Genomic DNA, 18,970 nt, shown 5'->3' on the forward strand with positions numbered 1-18,970 from the left:
GAGCAGAAGCAAGCCTTGTAGGTAACCCCATTTTAGTAGCAACATAAACAAGGAAAAAAAAAAAGGTAAAATGAATTTTAATAATATATTATTTAACCCAGTATATAAAAATTATCTTTTCAAGATGTAAATCAATATAGGAATTATGAGTGAGATCCCGTACATTATTTTTTGTACCAAGTCTTTCAAAAACTGGTGGGTATGTCACCCTTACAGCACACCTCCATTCGGGCTAATGCTTCATAGGCACCTGTGGCCAGTGGTCATCATGCTGGACAGTGGGGCTATAGAGTTTAATCTTCACACCTTTTAAAGTTAAGTATTATTATTACCTGCCTTTTTTTTTTAGATGAAGAAATGGAAGCTGAGAAAGGGTGATATTTTTACAATGAAGCTAATGAATGCTGCGACTGAGGTTTGCCCAATTGGCCAAACGCATCTGGACTGCGTCACACTCTGAAGCTTTATAGCCTCTCTCCTAGGGTCCAATTCCACCTGGTTTGGATCCTATTTTTCCCCTGTCTTCTCAAGAACCTCATGCTTGTTCTGGTTTCTTTTTGTCTTCTCGCTCTCAATGGCTTCCAGCTGTGTTTAACTGTATGGAAATCTCTAATACCTTTCCTTCCCTCACCAACCCATCTCCTCTCCATCATTAAGTTGATGGCCAGTCCACAGTCCCCCCTCCATGGCCACTGGATACACCCAGTCGCCATCCTCCCTGTCCTCCAGCAGCCCTTAGAGCAGCTCTCCTACTGGCCTACTGGTGCCCCTTTGCCTCTCTCCAATCCCTTCTCCAAGGGGCCCTGGTGGCTCAAGATGTAAGTGTGTGGCTAACTCAAAGGTTGGTGGTTCAAAACTACCCAGCTACCTCTTGGGAGCAGATGGGAGTAGGAAGTCTCATCTTTCTCCCACAGAGCCCCTTCTGGTGACACTGTATTGCACTATATTCATAGGGTTTTCATTGGCAAATTTGGGGTAATAGGTTACCAGTCTTTTCTTTTGACTCTTAGTTTGGAAACTAATCCGCCATTGATGACTTTTCTAGCATTTGAAATACTAGTTGCATGCCCGCTATAATCACAGCACTAGGGGAAGCACCACAGAAGACAAACTGGCAGACAGGATGTGGGTCTGGAACATAATTATTGTTAGGTGCCATCAGGTCAGTTCTAAATCAGAGTGACCCTATGTTCAACAGGACAAAGTATTGCTTGGGCCTGCACCATCCTAACACTTGTGCTTCTGTCTGAACCCAAAATTACATCCAAAGGAGTGCACACATTATAGAACAATTTCATTGATGTCATATGCAAGTAAAAGCTTGCTGACCATCATCCAACAATGGCTGCAGCAGTACCCTGCAGGGAGCTGTCAGAGGTTCGGGTCTGATTCAGAAGAGGATGGGGAACAAAGGATATCATTGCTGATGTCAGATGGATATTGGCTCAAAGCAGAGAATACCCGAAAGATGTTTACTTGTGTTTTATGGACTATGCAAAAGTGTTCGATTCTATGGACCATCAGAAACAATGGATAGCCTTGAGAAGAATGGGAATTCCAGAACAATTCATTGTGCTCCTGCAGAACCTGTACACGAATCAAGAGGCAGTTGCATGAGCAGAACACAGGAATGCTACATGGTCTAAAATCAGGAAAGGTGTGCGACAGGGTTGTCTCCTCCTCCATGCTTTTTCCATCTATAGGCCATCAGAGGAGCTGGACTAGATGCAGAAGAGCCCGACATCAAGATCGGAGGAGGGCTCATTGATAGTCTACAATATGCAGATGATCCCCCCTTGCTTGCTGAAAGGGAGGAGGACTTAAGGCAGTTGTTGATGAGGATCAAGCATTGCAGCCTTCAATGCAAAGAAAACCCAAAGCTTCATAACCAGACCAGCAGGTACCATCACGATAAATGGAGAAAAGATTGAAGGTATCAAAGATTTTGCCTGGAGTGGCTCTACAGTCAATGCTCAAGGAAGCCGCAGTGAAGACACCAAAAGACAAACTGCTTTGAGGAAATCTGCTGCGTGAGACCTCTTTAAAGTGCTGAAAACCAAGGACGGCACTCTGAGAACTAAGGTCCGCCTGGCCCAAGCCATGGCATATTCAATTGCCTTATTTATGTGAACGTTTGACACTGATTAAGGAAGACTGATGTCTTCATTTGAATTATAAGAATATTGAAAAGAAAAAACAAACCTGTCTTGAAAGAAATGCAGCCAGAATGCTCCTAGAGGCAGGGATGGTGAGACTCTGTGTCATCGGCTTTGCACATGTTATCGGGAGAGACCAGAGCTGGAAAAGGACATCATGTTGAGGGAAGTAGAGGGGCAGTGAAAAAGAGGCCGGCCCTCAACAAGCTGGGGTGACACAGTGGCTGCCAAAATGGGCTCAAACATGGGACACAGTCGGCACTTGGTGTTTATTGAAGGAATAAGGAAATGAATTTAAGACCAGATCTATCTGCTCCAGAACATAGATCCTTTTCCCAATAGAAAATGGCCATTTAGTGAGGGTTTACTGGTTCAGGAGTTTTACCTATCCCATCGCCAGATGAGCAGTCTTACTAGTCCCATTTTACATATGACAAATTGGGGTCTGAGGAATACAAAATAACTTGCTCATGGGGTCAGAGATTCAGGCGAGAGAGCTGCTAACGCTTGAGTTTTGTCAACTCCAGAGTCCAAGCTGAATGGATGTGAACATGGACCTACAGCACTCGTGGGTGCGGCGCTTTCTTCTATTCTGTTAGACATCTAAAATGAACCAGAAACGATAGACTCGGGATCCCAAAAAGCCCTGTCCAAGTATGGTAGCCTAGGTCTGACATGATGAAATCTGGGGGTGGGGTGGGGGGAGGGGGGAAGCCTGCACTAAAATACAAAAGCAAAGCGAACATGGGATGAGTGAGGGCCAGGGAAGCAATGGTTCGGCAGCAGTCACACATGTGGAGACAACAGCCAGCCAGCCCCAGCCCGTCTCAGGGTTTCGTGTTGCTCACCGTCCAGAAGGGCAGGGATGACAGACGTCTAGCTCATGCGTGGGGCTGGGTTGAATTCTATCCCCCAGCATGGTATGCTCAGGTCCTAACCACTGGAGGGCGGGTGCTATGTCCAACCCGCTTGGTGTCCTTACCAGAAAGAGAAGACACCCAGAGATGCAAAACAAACACGAAACCCACTGCCGAGTCCAATGCCAACTTAGAGTAAACCCTAGAGGACGGGGCAGGGCTGCTCCTCTGGGTTTCTGAGATTGCAACTCGCCACAGGAGGAGAAAGCCTCATCTCTCTCCCAGGAAGCAGCGGGTGGTTTCGTACTGCTGACCTTTCTGTTAGCAGCCCAACAGATAACCGTTATGCCACCAGGGATCCAAGGAAACGCAGGACTGTGGGAAAACAGAACAGAAATGGGAGGGATGACCCTGGAAGCCCAGGAATGCCTGGGGATGCCAACGCTGGAAGCGTGAAGGCAGGGTCACCCCCTGGAGCCCCAGCCCAGCCTTTGAGCTTTCAGAACCCTGAGAATACATTTCTTTTGTGGGAAGACACATGGTTTGTGGTAGTTTGTTACGGCAGTCCCAGCCATCAAATATACACACCCTTGCTTTGGTTTTCCACACCCAAATTCTGATGAGCAAAAAACATTCTTAAAGTTAGGAGGGGAAATTATATATATAATTTGCTGTATCTATCAAGACTGCTTTCCACTTTAGTCTTGCGAAGCAAACACAAGAAATAAAGAGGGTTGCTGCCTTAAAATTTAAAAAAATTTAAATTAAAAAAAGGAAGAAAAGAACCGAGATGGTACACTTCCAAAATTTGCCAACATAAAGAGACTTTCTGAAATATCCATCAAATTAATGACTGTTTCCTCTGGAAGGAAAACAGCGGCCCTGGAAGTCCCGAGAGAAAGCAGTGACAGCTAAAGGAATCTGTTCTGTAGGCAGGGATCCCAGATTTGTATGTCTTGATTTGACAGTAAAGTTTTAGTATCTGTAGGGCCAAAAAGACCCAAGGAATCCTGAAGGGACTTTTATAAGAAGCTCCATTTCTTTTTCACTCCCAGAAGACCCGTACAGTTAAAAAAAAGAGAAATAAAGAAAGTCAACAAAGTACACAGTGCATCTATGATCTGCCAAGCGGAACTCTATCGGAGCACAAAGAAGAATCAGACAGCGTCTGCCTGTACGAGATATGTAAACTGCCACTGTTCTCCTGGGATCCTTTAAGAAAAGTTTGGAACACAGCAGTTTCTTTTCTGTACATAACTTACCCATCATAAATTTGAGTTATGGATTTAAAACACTTTACAGGTCTTCCCCCTCCCCTGCTCCCCCCAACCTGGGCCCAGGTGAGTGTAGAAACCATAAATTCATCTTTACATAGGTCTTTACCCCTTTCTCTGAAGTAGGACAGCTCTAAGGGGACCTTCTAATGCACCTAAAGCCAAAGGGAAGGGACAGATAGAACAAAGGAGTCACCGACTTCATTCCAAGAGGAACTAGGACACAAAGCTTGCTAATTTGACAATCATCTATGAAGAAGGCAGTCTGATATTTGCACGGAAGTTTCTGTGTAATAGTTTTACTGCATAAGAAATTACAGAGATTGCATAAATCTTCACAAATAAACATGATTACCGAGGTCCAAATACAACAAGAAAAGAATCCAATTCTTAAAAACAAAAACAAACAAACAAAACACACAAATTCCCCCAAGGGAGTGCCTTTTGAGAGGAATTTCACGTTTGCAGTGTGTGTGGATCAAGCGATTTCTGCAGTTTCATCAGGCAAAATGGAAAACTGGTTTCCAGTTAGAAACACGAGACAAGCGATTCACAGCGAGGCGTCGCCCTCTGACCGCTTGCCGTGTACCAGACACTCACACCTCAGGCGATGTCTGCTGTCGTCTCAGCGGCCCTCGACATTCCTACTGAAAGTGACAGTGTAGGGAGACACCACGTCATTTCCTACATGCTGAGACCACAAGTGGAGAATCCAAAAACTACCACAGGGGCCAATTTCTTCCCAAAGAAAAGCTACAATAGATACCCTAGATGTTAAAACTTTTCATTCTTCATTCAATTAGTTGCTTTGTTCAAAACATTAAAAATACAAATAAATACTTCCTTACCAATGAAATTCACAGATATATATATAAAAGAATGAAAACAAAGTCTTGATTTATTCGCTCTGGTCATTAAATAAAAAGTCGAATATACAAACATATCTGACATTTATACAAACGGGCAGTCACTTGTCTTGGTGACAAGAGGCGTGTAATGCACACTGATGCTCACACCTCTCATGGAGGCGGCCTGTACCGAAAGCCACTCGGGATCAGTTGTTTCTCCTTATCTTTTTAATTACAAAAAGGCTTCATCCTTGGAGTTGTAGATTTTACAGTTAATTGTCAGAAAAAAATACATTTTCAATATGCAAAAACCACATCACGCATTCAAGAGTATGTCGCTGGTGCTATAATCTCTTCGCATGTTTTTTTTTGTCCCCACATCAGAAAAAAACCCTAACGCAATAAAATAACCATGTCTAGGCTTTTCAATGGTTAAGTGTAACCTGATAGTGTGAATGGTATGCCTCATGCACACACACGCACACATGAACAGAGAAAGCGAGAGAGAAGAAAGGCCAAGGATCAGACGCCTTTCTTTTGCAACTGTTGGAGCTTTCTTCTCAGAAGACCATAATTCTCCTTCGTCCCTGGGGCGGCGGGGTCAAGCTGCAGAGAGATTTCATAGTGTTTCTTGGCTGAGTCTAGATGTCCCCAACGGTGATAAAGCACAGCTGAAAAAGCAAGGGATGGATTTCATTGGAAATGCTTCTGAATAACTTGCCGTGCTCCCTGTCACGTGTGCAAAGAACCTGTGCAAACAGTTTTCAAAAATCATCGTTTGAGAAAATATTGTTTGTTCCATAAACGTTATTTATTGTCATCACACCCCCTGGTGCTTGGCTTTTCTGGCCAGTTCCTCCCGGGGTTCTTCATATCACTAGATATGATACATCTGCCTGCAGCAAAATTATTACAGAAAGAAGCACAAAGAACTGTACGTTCAACGGCTCCAGGCTGCCCGGAGATTTCCAGGAGGCTCAACCAGATATGGCAGGCCGCTGGGTACCGCTCAGAAGCCTGGCCATCTGAAAGTCCAGGAGGGTTGTCTTCCAGATTTCTCTCCACCCGTTGGAGAAACAACAACTTGTTTGGTGCCAGCTGGACACGAGGGCCCTAACATCATGACCCGGGCATAAAACAATGGCTGACATAAGCTTGGTGATTAGACTGCTAGGCTTATTATCAGATTGCTCTGATGGTTTTGTGGGTGAAACTAACTTTCTACAAGGGCAAAACTGGATTAGATTTGGCACACACACACACACACACACACACACACACACACACACACACACACGAATGAGGAGACCAGTATGCTGTACTATGAAAAAGAGCCCTGGTGAGTTAGTGATTATGCATCGGGCCACTAACTGCAAGGGCAGCAGTTCAAAACCACCAGCTGCTCCATGGGACAAAGATGAGACTTTTTACTCCCATAAAGAGAGTTAGTCTCGGAAAAGTGAAGGTAGAACACGGCACTTCTCCCATGTCCTATAAGGTTGCTATGAGTCTGAATCAAATCAAGGGCAATTGATTTTGGTATTTTATACTCTAGAACAACAATAACAACAGCAACAATAACAACAATACCTTCAATATTAAAATGTAAAAACACAAGAAAGGAATAAGCCATTGTAAATGTATCAATAACTGAAGCTTAAGAGCCGAGAAGACCAGGCTAGAATGGGAAGGTTCATCATGGAAGGTGTGTGTGTGTGTGTGTGTGTGTGTGTGTGTGTGCACCTAATTGAGCCTGCAAAATTCCAGAGCACTTTTCAGGTTACCATTTTAGGATCTCTCACACAGAGAATGGAAATTTTGGGATTGTTCTAGTCAGGCAATAATATTTACAAGGACTACTACTTTGCTACTTTAATATTGGGATACTTTTTAAAAAAATGTATTTTTCTAAACCAGCGTATAGAGGACAATACAGGGTTGAGTTTGATAGAACATTCTCCAAAACACTGATTTTACAGAAATGCACAAGTGTCATTAAAATCACATAGAATTTCAGCATGAGTCAAATGGGGTACAAAAAGGTCCTTACCCAAATTACCATGGTAACTTGCAGCCTTTGGGTTCGCTTGAATTGCCTTGAGGAATAAAGCTTCCGACTCCTACAAAGGGAAGGACATGAGAACTGAAGACCGCATCCGGGGACCACATGCTCAGTTCTGGGGCCCGTGGCTTTCACATGTTCAGCGTCCTCATCAGGACCACTTTCTTCTTCTCCCAGAGGATCCCTGGGGCACAGCAGTTAGTGTGCTAACCGCAAGGTCAGCAGTTCGAAGCTGCTTCCATCGAGAGCGATGGCCTCAGAAACTCACAGGCAGTTCCCCCTAAAGGACAGCCGTGAGTCAGACTGGACTCGGTGGTAGTGAGCTTGGGGTGCCTCAGTTCTTTTCTAGCCAAGTCCCTGGGTGGCGCAGACAGTTGTTTCCACACTCAACGACCAGCCCAAAGGTTGGTGGTTCAAAGCTACCTACAGTTCCCGCCAATCAAGCTGTTTGATCTTGGCCTTGAAAGCCCCATGGGGCATAGTTCTACTCTGACACACATGGGTCCACCATAAGTCGGAAGCAACTGGACAGCAACCGATTTGGTTTTATTCTTCTCCCAGAAACACTGCAGCGGCCCAGCAAGAGCCTGCACTGTGGCCCAGGAGCTTTGAAAGGTCAGCAGGGTCTGGTGGGCTGGCCCCAGTCCCAAATACTAAGTGGATACCTGCCCCTCCCCCCAGAAGAATTTACTTCAAAAGGCGACATTGAATCTGCAGCTCCGGGAGAGGGACATTTCTGATCGGAGCACACGGGAGCAGATGAAGGGGGAGGAGGAGAGAGTGGAGCACATCCTGGCCCACCAGACCTTGAGGACGATGACCCCAATTAGAGCAGCCAGTCCACAGAGAGGACCACATGGCTGGCCCCACTATGAGACATGACACCCCTCACTGACCCATAGCCCTACAGGGGACAACACTGGAGACACAGTGTGGGAATTGCACCCGATCTGATCCCGCCACACCGAGGCAAAACACTAAGGGGGTGCAACAGAACAGCAAGGGAAAGGAGTGGCGAGGTCCCCAGGGAAAGCTGAAGGTGGACTTTGGGGCCAGGGTGTGGTGCCCCAACAGACTGGACTGGAAAACACTCCTAAAGGCCAACAAATGGTCCTTGAAAAAAGAAAAGAAAAGAAAAGAAAGGTCAGCAGGGAGGCCTGTGCCAGGCAAAGCTGGCGGAGGGCGGGTGCTAGGCAACCAGAGACAATGCAAAGCAATGGGACCAGTAGCGGGGACAGGTATGCTGGTGAGCTCTCCACCTGCCCCTGGAATGGATGACACACTGTCGACGATCATGACTTGGTCCAGTACTGTATGACCATGCCTTTAAGCAGTGACCCTGGCGTGTGGCACTAGCAGCTCAGCGGTAGAATACTTGTCTCCCGTGTGGGAGGACTGGGTTCCCTTCCTGGGTGGTTCACTGCGTGTGCAACCACTAAGCTCTGTCCATGGAAGTCAAGCCTGGGTGTTGGTCACTAGGATGTTGAACAGGTTTTGTGTAGTTTTCAGAAAAAGGCAGAACAGGAGGAAAGGCCTGGCGCGCTACTTCTGAAAAGCAACCAATGGACCCGTATGGCTCACAGGCCATCAGGGGATGCCACAGGGCCTGGCAGCGCTTGGTTCTGTAGCACGGGGGTCTTCATGAGGGCAGGGCCGACTTGACTGCAGCAGCAGCAGCAGCGCAAATAGCTCGCCTGGTCTGGGGTGCAGTGAAGGGGAGAGGAGGTCAAGTCAGGAAAGGCCTGCACTGTTGAGGACGTCTGTGGAAGTGTCCTCTTAGGGAGTATCAATGAATTCATTTCCAGGGCTTTCCAGACAGGAGTTCGAGGCCTATTTAATCTCCCGAAGAACCCCCCCCCCCCCCCCAGCAAACCAGGAGCAGGCCAATCAGCTGGAAGGAATGAGCGGAGAGTGTCACCTGGCACGGCACTGTCTATGACCATGACCCAGGACCACAGCCACTCTGCCCCTCCTCCCCCATCCTCCATGGAGGTGAACCGATTCCTGCAGAGACCTATTTGCATTTCCTCCAAACATACACACCCCCAGTCAGGTCACTAAAAGGCAGGGCCTTTTTCCTGAGCACTTGCTAACGGAATAGTTCCTTTCTCCCATAACACAGAGAAATGATGCCTAAGTGCTTATGTGTTGGGTTGATAACCAAAACGTCAGCAGTTTGAAACCACCAGCCACTATAAGGGAGAAAGACGGACCTTTCTGCTCCCATAAAGAGTCACTGTCTCAGAAACCTACAGAGGCAGTTCCAGCTTGTCCCATAGGGTCACTATGCGTCAGACTCGACGCCGGGGCAGTGAGTTTGGCTTTAGTTCGTAACTGTTTTCACGGACATTTGGATAGTGATCGACTGCCTCCACAGTCACCTTCCCAAGATGCCTTTTGTATCAATCTCGTGGCTCCCTCCTGCCACCATAACATAAACGCCACCAACTGTTGTCTTTTGGTGCCATCGAGTCAAGCGCTGCTTGGTCCTGCGCCATCTCACATTGCTCCCATGCCTGAGCCCCTTGTGGCACCACTGTGCCCGTGCATCTTGTTGACGGCCTTCCTCTTTTGTGTTATCACCTGTGCGTAGCTTTAAGGAACAGAACCTTATTTCCTCACAGTTCAAGAGGCTGGAAGTCAGAACACAGGGCAGAGGCTCTGGGGGCAGGCGAGAGTTCTCTTGGGTCATCCCTGGAGAAGACCCTCATCGCAGCTTCCAGAGCCCTTGCCTGGGCAAGTCTAACACATCTGTGCTTCTGGCCCCCTGGCCAGGGCTAGCTTGTCTCGGTGCCTCACCTCCTCTTTTTATACCTCAAAAGGGAATCATGTTGAAGACGCATTCTACAGGGATCCTGCCTCATTGACCTGGTAGCATCCAGAGCAGCAAAAACCAAAACCCCTAGTTCCAAACGGAATTAGACCCACATGTATAAGGGTTAGGAAACTAACGCATATTCTGGGGTGGGGTGTGTGTGTCCAACTTAGTGCATAACCAACTCAGTATGAAGCTCAAACCTCCATAGTTAGGGATTAGAGCAGCGGTTCTCAACCTGGGGGTCGAACGACCCTTTCTCAGGGGTCGCCCGATTTATCACAGTAGCCAAATTATAGTGCTGAAGTAGCCACGAAAATAATGTTATGGTTGGGGGGTGGGGTCCACCACAACATGAGGAACTGTATGAAAGGGTCGCGGCATTTGGAAGGTTGAGAATCACTGGATTAGATGATGGTTTTTGCTTCTTCTATCATCACCCACAAAGGAGCCCTGGTGGCGTAGTGGTTACATGTTAGGCTGCTAACTACAAGGTCAGCAGTTTGAACCCACCAGCTGCTCCGAGGGAGAAAGACAGAGATTTCTGTTCCTGTAAAGAGTTACAGTCGTGGAAATCCACAGGGCTGCTCTCCCCTATCCTGTAGGGTCTCTGGGGGCCGGAACAGACTTGATGGCAGTGGTTTGTTTTTTTGAGTTTGGGGCAGGGAAACAACACATGTTTCAGAAATGAAGTTTACGAAGGACTGAGTAAGGCATCAGGACAACAGACAAGAAGTCAGCTGATGTCGCTCGCAGGGCTCGAACGGACTGTCGGCCTGTGCAGACCTGCGGTCAAGGCTTAGGAGCTGTGCTGCTTGTGATAATTTTAAAACATGTCCACTTAACACCTGAAAAAGAAGACAAGGGCACCTAAACCTACTTAAAAATGCCTCCCCCCCGGCCCCGCACATTAAGTAGTGCTCATTAGACATACAGGGTTTAGGAATAAAAGCAAGTCAGGTCTTTTTTAGGGGACATTAGACTCACTTATTTGTATAGTCAACTAATTTCTCAAGTGCCAGGAATGTGGGCTTCATACAGAAGGGAAGTCCGAGAGAGGTCTGCAAGATGGCAGTGTTATTCAGGATGGTGGGCAGGAGGGGGCTTACATCTGGTTAGGGACTGTTAGGTATTGAATTGTGTCCCCCACCCCCACCCCCTTGTGTTAACTTGGCTAGGGCAGGATTCTCAGTATGACGCCATTATCTCGCATTTTGTGATCTAATGTGATTATCTTGGGGGTTGTAAATCCTCACCTCTCTGATGTGCACGAGGTAGGAGGGCTGGCAGCTAATGTTAACAAGGCGGGCTTTCACGTGCACAGGGAGTATTGGTGGCGTTGTGAGTTATGCATAAAGTTAGCAGTTCAAAACCACCAGCCGCTCCCAAGGGGAAAGATAAGGCTTTCTATTCCCGTAAAGAGTTACAGTCTTGCAAAACTGCAAGGTCAGTTCTACCCTGTCTTATGAACTTGCCATGGCTCAGAACTGCCTGGTGGGAAGGAGTTTGGCTTTGGCTAGTAGGTTCAGGATTCAGTTGGACCTTGAGTCAATCTCAAGGTCAGAGAGAATGACTGTGAACAAGAAGAGCCAGGACTGGAGTACATCCTTTGGACGCCGGGTCCCCGCCCTGGGAACCAACTAGAACCCGAAGACACAGAGAGAAAGTGTTTCCTTAGAACCAACCGTTGGAATTCGGACTTCTGGTCTCATAAACTCAGAGCGAGGACATTGCTGTTTCTTAAAGCCACTCGCTGGGGTATTACTGTTATGATAGCACCAGCTAAGGCAGACAGCCTGGTTGCTCTTGGCAGGGCCGGGCCTGAATCCTGGTAGAGAGATGATGAGGGCCGAGGGGGTGGGGTGGGGGGCTGAGGGCACGACTGAGAAGGAACCAGCAGAAAACAGGGGGTACGGAAGGGAATGAGGAAAAATATATCAAAGGTTCCTGGCTTGGAATAAGAAAACAGAATGGTGGCCCAGTGACAAAAGCAGGGGGCAGAGGGTAGGAGGATGGTCTGTGGGTGTGGGAGGAGTGAGCGGGGCTGCCAGGACAGGCTGGCTCAGCTGGTTCCCGGGCCTGCACCTGGGCCCTGGGAGGAAGCCTCTTTAGAACACGAATGCCAGCAGGTGTAGGGAGCCCACGGACTGTTCATCTATCATGTGAAAGCAGGCTTTTTAAGGCCCTTTCAGGAAAGCACTGGGCTGTTTATGAATGGGGCTGCGGCAGCAGGTGTGTGGATGCTGTAAGCTGCAGTGCATCTGCGACTATGTGCCACCTGGCAAATAGATGAACGGACATTTCCAAGGGGGGCTGGTCTTTTCATCGGAAAAATAAGATGCTGTTTTCTGAAATGTTTTAGACAAAGCGTTAAGGCAGTACATGAAACAGAGAAAAACAAAACCAAGCAAAAACCCCACCTAAACCGTGCCATTGAATTCATGCCGACTCCTAGCAACCCTATAGGGCTCTGGAGAACTGCCCCTGTGGATTTCTGAGATTGCCCCTCTGCATAGGAGTAGAAAGCCTCATCTTTCTTCAGAGGAGCACCTGGTGGTTTTGACTTGCTGACCTCGTGTCTCATAGCACAATAGGTAACCAGTAAGTCACCAGGACTCCTGGAAACAGAGAAAGGCCTTGAGCAGTGCACCTGTAATTATGAACCCCTGGGCGGAGAAGGCGGGCAGGTAGCCATGTTACATTAGCTACACAAGACGGCAAGGGAAGAAATGCCCACTGCAGCAGCCACTGCCCCTTACACGGTAAGCTTGCTTTTTCTGATGGCATTTCACAAGGAACACTTCACACCCCACCTGGATCAGATTGGATAATTTAGGACGACTGATAAGAAGTTAGGCATCCCTGATGGGCGCCAATGTGCTCAGCTGCTAACCCAAAGCCTGGAGTCCACCCGGAGGCCCGTCTTCAGATGTGGACCTGAAACTCAGCTCCTGACAACCCCACAGAGCACACGGGGTCCTCCTGAGTCAGGACCAGCTTAATGACAATTAGTATTGCTTTTCAGAAATAAGGTGGAAACCGTGACTCTTGTAAGGAGAACGTGGCTCCCTAGCCAAGGCTCCTTCATTTCTTGAGTCAGTTGGGGGCAAAGTCTCCATGCTGGTCATTTGTGGGGCATGCCCTCTACTCCTTTAGAGGGTAAGAGAGTGCAGTCCTCAGGCCTTGACTGGCAAGAAAATCTCAACCTCGCCACCAGTGAGTTGATGCCAACTCACAGAGACCCTGTGGGGGGCTGGGTAGACCTGCCCCGTGGGTTCCGAGACTGTAACACTTGAGGGGAGTAGAAAGCCCCCGTCTTCCTTTTGCAGAGTGGCTGGTGGTTTTCAACTGCGGCCCTGCGGTTAGCAGCCAGGATGCAACCCAGGGATCCAGAAATAGTATCTGGGATTGCATGACCTTTTTTTACATCTACAGCTACTTTATACTTACGGTAACCAGCTGAGGTTTCCACCTTAAGCATATTTATCTGAGGTAGAAATCTCTTTAAGAAAGAGATCAAGTGAGTAATAAAACAGCTATTATCTAGATAGGAAAAACATCGTGAAGTTTGACAACAACGTCTGGCGTTTGGGGGAAACAGCTCTCTAAGTACAAACTGACTTAAATAAACCACAGTGGAATTAGTGATAGAGAGGAGGAAAGCAGTAAGGAAGGCGACATTTCTAAGTGCTAGAAAACACTGCTGTGTTCTTCGCTCCACCACATTCACCCCAAAGGAAGAATTAAGTGGTACAGCAGCGAGATACATTCTAAAGGTTTTTATGATTCTTAGGGCTTCGCTCTATGAGCATTACTTTACCCCTATCTACCCCAATACAGAGGAGCTCGCGCATCATACTGGTTAAGCATTGGACAGCTAACCTCAAGGTCAGCAGATTGAGACTACCAGCCACTCTGGGGGAGAAAGATGAGGCTTTCTACTCCTTAGAGTTACTGTTTCAGAAACTCATAGGGCAGTTCTACGCTGCCTGATAAAGGATTGCTATGAATTGGAATTGACTAAATGGAAATGAGGGTTTTCTTAATCTTATTATAGTTGCAAACTGCATCCTTGTGCATTTTTCTCAGATCACCTGGCCATGGAGGTAGGGGAGATCACTGGCTCATTTTACAGGTGACTAAGTTGAGGCCTGAAGCGGTTACAGGACTGCAGTTCGGTACAAAGGGTTACTGGGGGAAAAACCCTGGAGGCACTGTGACTAAGCATTGGGCTGTTAACTGCCTGGTCAGCAGTTCAAACCCACCAGCTGCTCTGCAGGAGAAAGATGAGACTCTGTTTCTGTAAAGATTTATAAAGCCTTGGCAGCCCTATCTAGGGTTGTTAGAACTGACTTTGGTTTGGGGGAGGAGTCCTGGTGGCGGGCACTGTGGGTCGCTAACCCACAAGTCTGGAGGTTGAAGCCCATCAACTGCCCCTAGGGAGAGAGACAAAGCTCTCCCATGAAGATTTGCAGGAAACCCTATACAGAGTTCTCTATGAGTTGGAATCAACTCGATGGCAGTAAGTTTGGCTTATGAGGTGGTGGTGGTGGTGGTGGTGGTGGGGGCAGCTGAGGGAGGAAGATAATGTCTGATAATGACAGTATACTGAGAATAAAAAGCCCTGGTGACTCAGGGGCTAAGCACTTGGCCATTAACCAAAACGTCAGCAGTTTGAGCCCCCTAACCCTACCATTGGAAAGTGATGTGGCAATTTGCTCACAAGGCCTGCAGGATCAGTTCTGCCCTGTCCTACGGGTTTCCAGGATTAATAATGAACTTGGTGGCAGACCACTTGTGTTGTCCCACAAGGTCTCCGAGCAGATCCTAGATGCCTGCGCACAGCAGAGCCGAATGTGAGAGGCACTCAACTGGGTCACATCTACTCATTTGGCATTCTTAAAAAAGAAGACAGCATGTCCTTATTGATATGATTTGTCTAATAAAATAAATTAAACTTCATAATTATATCTTCATTAACATACGTACCACAGGCATGAATAGAAACGTCCTGAAGGGTACAGGCTGTGGGAGCAGGTGCTCTCTGCTGACAGTGGGGGAAGGTCTTTGTCTCAACGTTCGTTTACAGCCCTGGGATTTCTTGGATGTGTTACTGGAATTAGGTTCTTGTCTTACCAGGAGAAACATCGACTTGTGTAAGACCCAGGGCATCACAGCAGCATTTTATTTAGAAACTCCTAGGAGGGAGAAACCCATAACAGAAAGCCTGGGCAGCCTGGGTATTTCTGGCCCCTTGCTCTGCATGCCCACTAGTGGTTTGTAAGGGTTCTCTGGAAGAAAGATGAGGCTTTCTACTCCTGTACAGAGTTCCAGTCTCAGAAACCCACAGGGCAGTTCTAATCCGTCCTATAGGGGGGCCACAAGGCAGATTTGACTCCATAGCAGTGAGGGTTTTTTTGGGGGTGCAGTACTCACGAGATTCTTGGGACCCTCCATCAGAGTAGCAAGGGGTTCTGGGAAATATAGTTTCAAGATGTGGTCACTTTACAGGCTCTGCCTTTGCTCCCTTGCCCTGTCTCATGCTCTCCTTGAGAGACTGCAGACACATACATCTTTATGGGATCAGGAGTCATTTGGCATTCTTAACGGATGCCCGGCAGCATGGGAGATAGAAAACTAGTACCGAAGACTAGCCTTGACCTCCACGAAGAGCCAAACTAAGGACAGGAATGTATCCAAAGTTCACGGTAACAGAAAAATTCATGTGAAACAGTAAGTGAATAGGTGAGGAGGGAGTTGTCCACTCAGTGATCACCTAGCCGGAAGGTCTGTCAGGCCGCCCCTCCGGCTCATAACCACATTGCCCCTCCATCAGAATGGACTCATCCCCAGAGCATCCCACCCGGCACTCTGCGAGGGCACAGGCCACCTCGCCAGCGCCGAGCACTGGGCACCTAGCTGCCTGGTAGCAGTAGAAATTGGTGAGCATCCCCACCCCCCACATAAAGTTGTTTGACATGCCAGACTCTCAATTTGAAACTGCGCCCAAGTGAGTGCTTCAGGGACCAGGGGCCATGCGCGCTCCCTCCTCTTGGAGGCTCAGGAAGGCACAGACGCTTCCTTGTTTCAGCCTGCACCTGTCTCCGTCTCTTACCCTCGGTGCCCTGGTCTAGACAACTAGGGGACACCGTGTGTGGAGAAACGGCAAGTTGGTCCCTCCATTCTGTCCTAGAGAGCATTTATCCTTGATCTGGGGGCAAGGACAAGGAGAAGGTGCTGGAAGCAGAATGAACTGGGACAGGTGGGTGGGGGGAGGGCTCTGTCACCTTAATAGAAATTCCATGTAATAGAAATCGCAGTGATTACACCAGCTGCATCGTGATGAAGGCTCACTGTCACTGCCTTGTGTGGGCGATGCACCCACACTTCTGACCCCCCCAGTCCGGCACAGTGGACTGGATGGGTCATCCGAAGGATCCCACATACCTCATACCGCCTCCTCCCCCCACTCCAGGACAAAACCCCTGCCTCAAGTTGATCCCTTGTAGGGCCTCCATAGATCAGATCGCAACTGCTCCCCTGGGCTTCTGAGATGGCACACCTTTGCAGAAGTAGATTGCCTCATCTTTCTCCAGGGGACTGGCGAGTGGGCTTAAACTGCCGACCTTTTGGCTAGTAGCCAAATGCTTAATCCACGGTGACTCCAGGGCTCTTTATACATTGGTAAATCCACAAGATCTCTCAATAAGCTATCTTTTGAAGCAAAATCTAGAAATTATGCAATGTATAGCAAAGCTACTCCACTCTGGCGCTCACAAAGGAGAGCTACGGCCCAGGTGTTACCTTGTGCCAGCAAAAGCGACATAGAGGGACTGAGCAAAGGAGAGGAGCCCTGGACAGGTATGATTTTGCCACTACCTTTAGGCCTAGCCTCAGGGTGATCAAAAGAAGATAAAGTCTCTGATTCTGAAAGAAAGCCTCTCAGGAAAGGGCTAAGGCACGGCTTCTACGAGTGGGTTTTCTGTAACAGTGTGAAGATGCCCAGCCTGTTAAAAGTGCACATTCTTTGACCTTGCTCAACCCACTAAAATGCTCAATAGTGGTGATGGTGGGGGGGTGTACTTCATAGTGGGGAGGCAAACTACACTTTAACAAGCTTCTCTCAGAGCCTCACATTTATGAAGTTTCAGGATCATTGTTACCAGAAACAATACCAAACTCTCAATCGCACAGCCAGAGAGTCAGGTCGGACTTCGAGTGACCCCACAGGACAGAGAAGACTTCCCCTTTGAGTTTCCAAGACTTAAACTCTTTATGGGAGCTGACAGCCTCATCTTCCCTTTACAGAGCAGCTGGTGCATTTGAACCACTGACCTTGGGGCTAGCAGTTCAATGCACAGCCCACTATGCCACCAGGGCTCCTTCAGAAACATTAACTGTCATTCAATATATCCGGGGTGGAGGGTAGTGTTCCTGGGTGGTGTGGACAGTTGAGCACTTGACTCTAAACCGTAGAGTTGGCAGTTCAAAACCACCCAGAGGAGCCTCTGAAGAAAGGCCTGGCGACCGTCTTCTGAAAAAGGAGCCACTGAAAATGATGGGGCACAGTTCAGCTCTGACACACATGGGGTCACTGTGCAGCAGAACTGACTTGATGGAAACTGTGGGTGTGCTGAAATCATACGTAGCGGTGTCCCTTCTGATTCAGGGCAAACCCTAGGAGTCCCAGTGAAACCGATCCTAAGAATATCCCGTTTTTGACCCCATTGTTTTTATTCATCAGAATCCTCATGGACCTTGCCGATTACTTATAACTTACTCTCGATCTCGGGGATGAGTAAACTTTTGAGATGGAAGAGCCAATCGGGTCCCTCAGAACAATTACAAAATTATTCAAGAGCCATAAATATATTTTTATAAACAGATGAAATGATCAACATCTGAATAATATCCTTAAAAATTTTGTGATCTTACTTCAGTCACAAATACATCCTGAAAGAGCTGCGTACGGCTCTGGAGGCAGTTTGCTGACCCCTGCTCTGGATCACGGGTTCCAAAACTTACTTGGCTGACTGCCCCCTCTTCAGACAAAAAAATTACTCAGTGTCCCCCGTCCATGAGAAATATTTGGGCGATAGCCCATAATCCAGGATCAAGTGTAGGCAGCTACTTTTGCAGCCTCCTCGCGTCGTTCCAGTGCCCCAGGGGAGCGATACTGTCTGCTTAGGGAAACACTGCTCCCGTCTAGATGAGGAGGCTAGAGTCTAGATGAAACAACTGGACTGTGCATTCCTCACGGCTGGCTTGCTTTTGTTTTCCGGTGCCCTCAATGCCACTGGCAACAAACTCAGTGCTCCAGCACACCCGAAAAGAGAGAGGCAACCCCCCGGCAGGGTGAGCACCTGGGCAGCTACCACGGTGAGCCTGCCACTGCTCTGGAGGTTGTCCCCTCCACTAGCCCTGGGGGAGAAGGAGGCAGACTGATGGACAGTTCCCTTCTCTTCCCCACCCTCCTCCTCCTCTAGCCTAGTTTGAGTGACAGGTTCCATGAGAAAGGGCATTGGATTCGAACCTGCAGACACTGTAGCTGTAGGGCAACTTGTCCAGGAAGCAAACAAACTGCCCCATCCGTGGCCTAACCCTGCACTGCACTGAGCGGAACAAACGTGGATGGCTTCTGGCGGGTGCTGGCACTGACTGCACGAAATAACGGGGTGCGGTTCGAATACCTTGTATTTCTGGGATTTCCCCAGCACGTTGGCCAGTGAGAACATAAGGGAGTGATCATTAGGTATCAATTCCAGCGCTTCTCTTCCAACGGCTTCAGCTTGGGCTAAATTACCTGTGAGTGAAAAATAGAAAAAACGTGGGTGGGTGGGCTTGTTAACATTTTAGTTTCTCTCCACAACTCAAAGCTTAGGTGCAAGACACAAGGACTATGGAGATACCACCCAAGAAAGCCAATGGAGAATGTGTCACCCCCCCCCTCTACACGCA

General features: G+C 48.0%; 1 protein-coding gene across 3 annotated transcripts in view; it reads right to left on the bottom strand.

The window, feature by feature from the left end:
• Positions 1-4,570: 4,570 nt before the first annotated feature.
• The window catches only part of TMTC4 (transmembrane O-mannosyltransferase targeting cadherins 4), an 86,738-nt gene continuing 72,338 nt past the window's right edge, over positions 4,571-18,970 (bottom strand). For all 3 annotated transcript variants that reach the window (XM_045283785.1, XM_030888439.2, XM_045283786.1), the window contains 3 exons: positions 18,703-18,815; positions 7,186-7,255; positions 4,571-5,806 (listed from right to left, as the gene is read on the bottom strand). In XM_045283785.1, the coding sequence (XP_045139720.1) occupies positions 5,658-5,806; positions 7,186-7,255; positions 18,703-18,815 (332 nt within the window). In that variant the 3' untranslated portion in view covers positions 4,571-5,657. The remainder of the gene's footprint in view (positions 5,807-7,185; positions 7,256-18,702; positions 18,816-18,970) is intronic.

Source organism: Echinops telfairi, unplaced genomic scaffold (genome assembly GCF_000313985.2).
Source record: "Echinops telfairi isolate 266 unplaced genomic scaffold, ASM31398v2 ScPeMD7_7467;HRSCAF=8505_0, whole genome shotgun sequence".
Taxonomy (NCBI): Eukaryota; Metazoa; Chordata; class Mammalia; order Afrosoricida; family Tenrecidae; genus Echinops; species Echinops telfairi.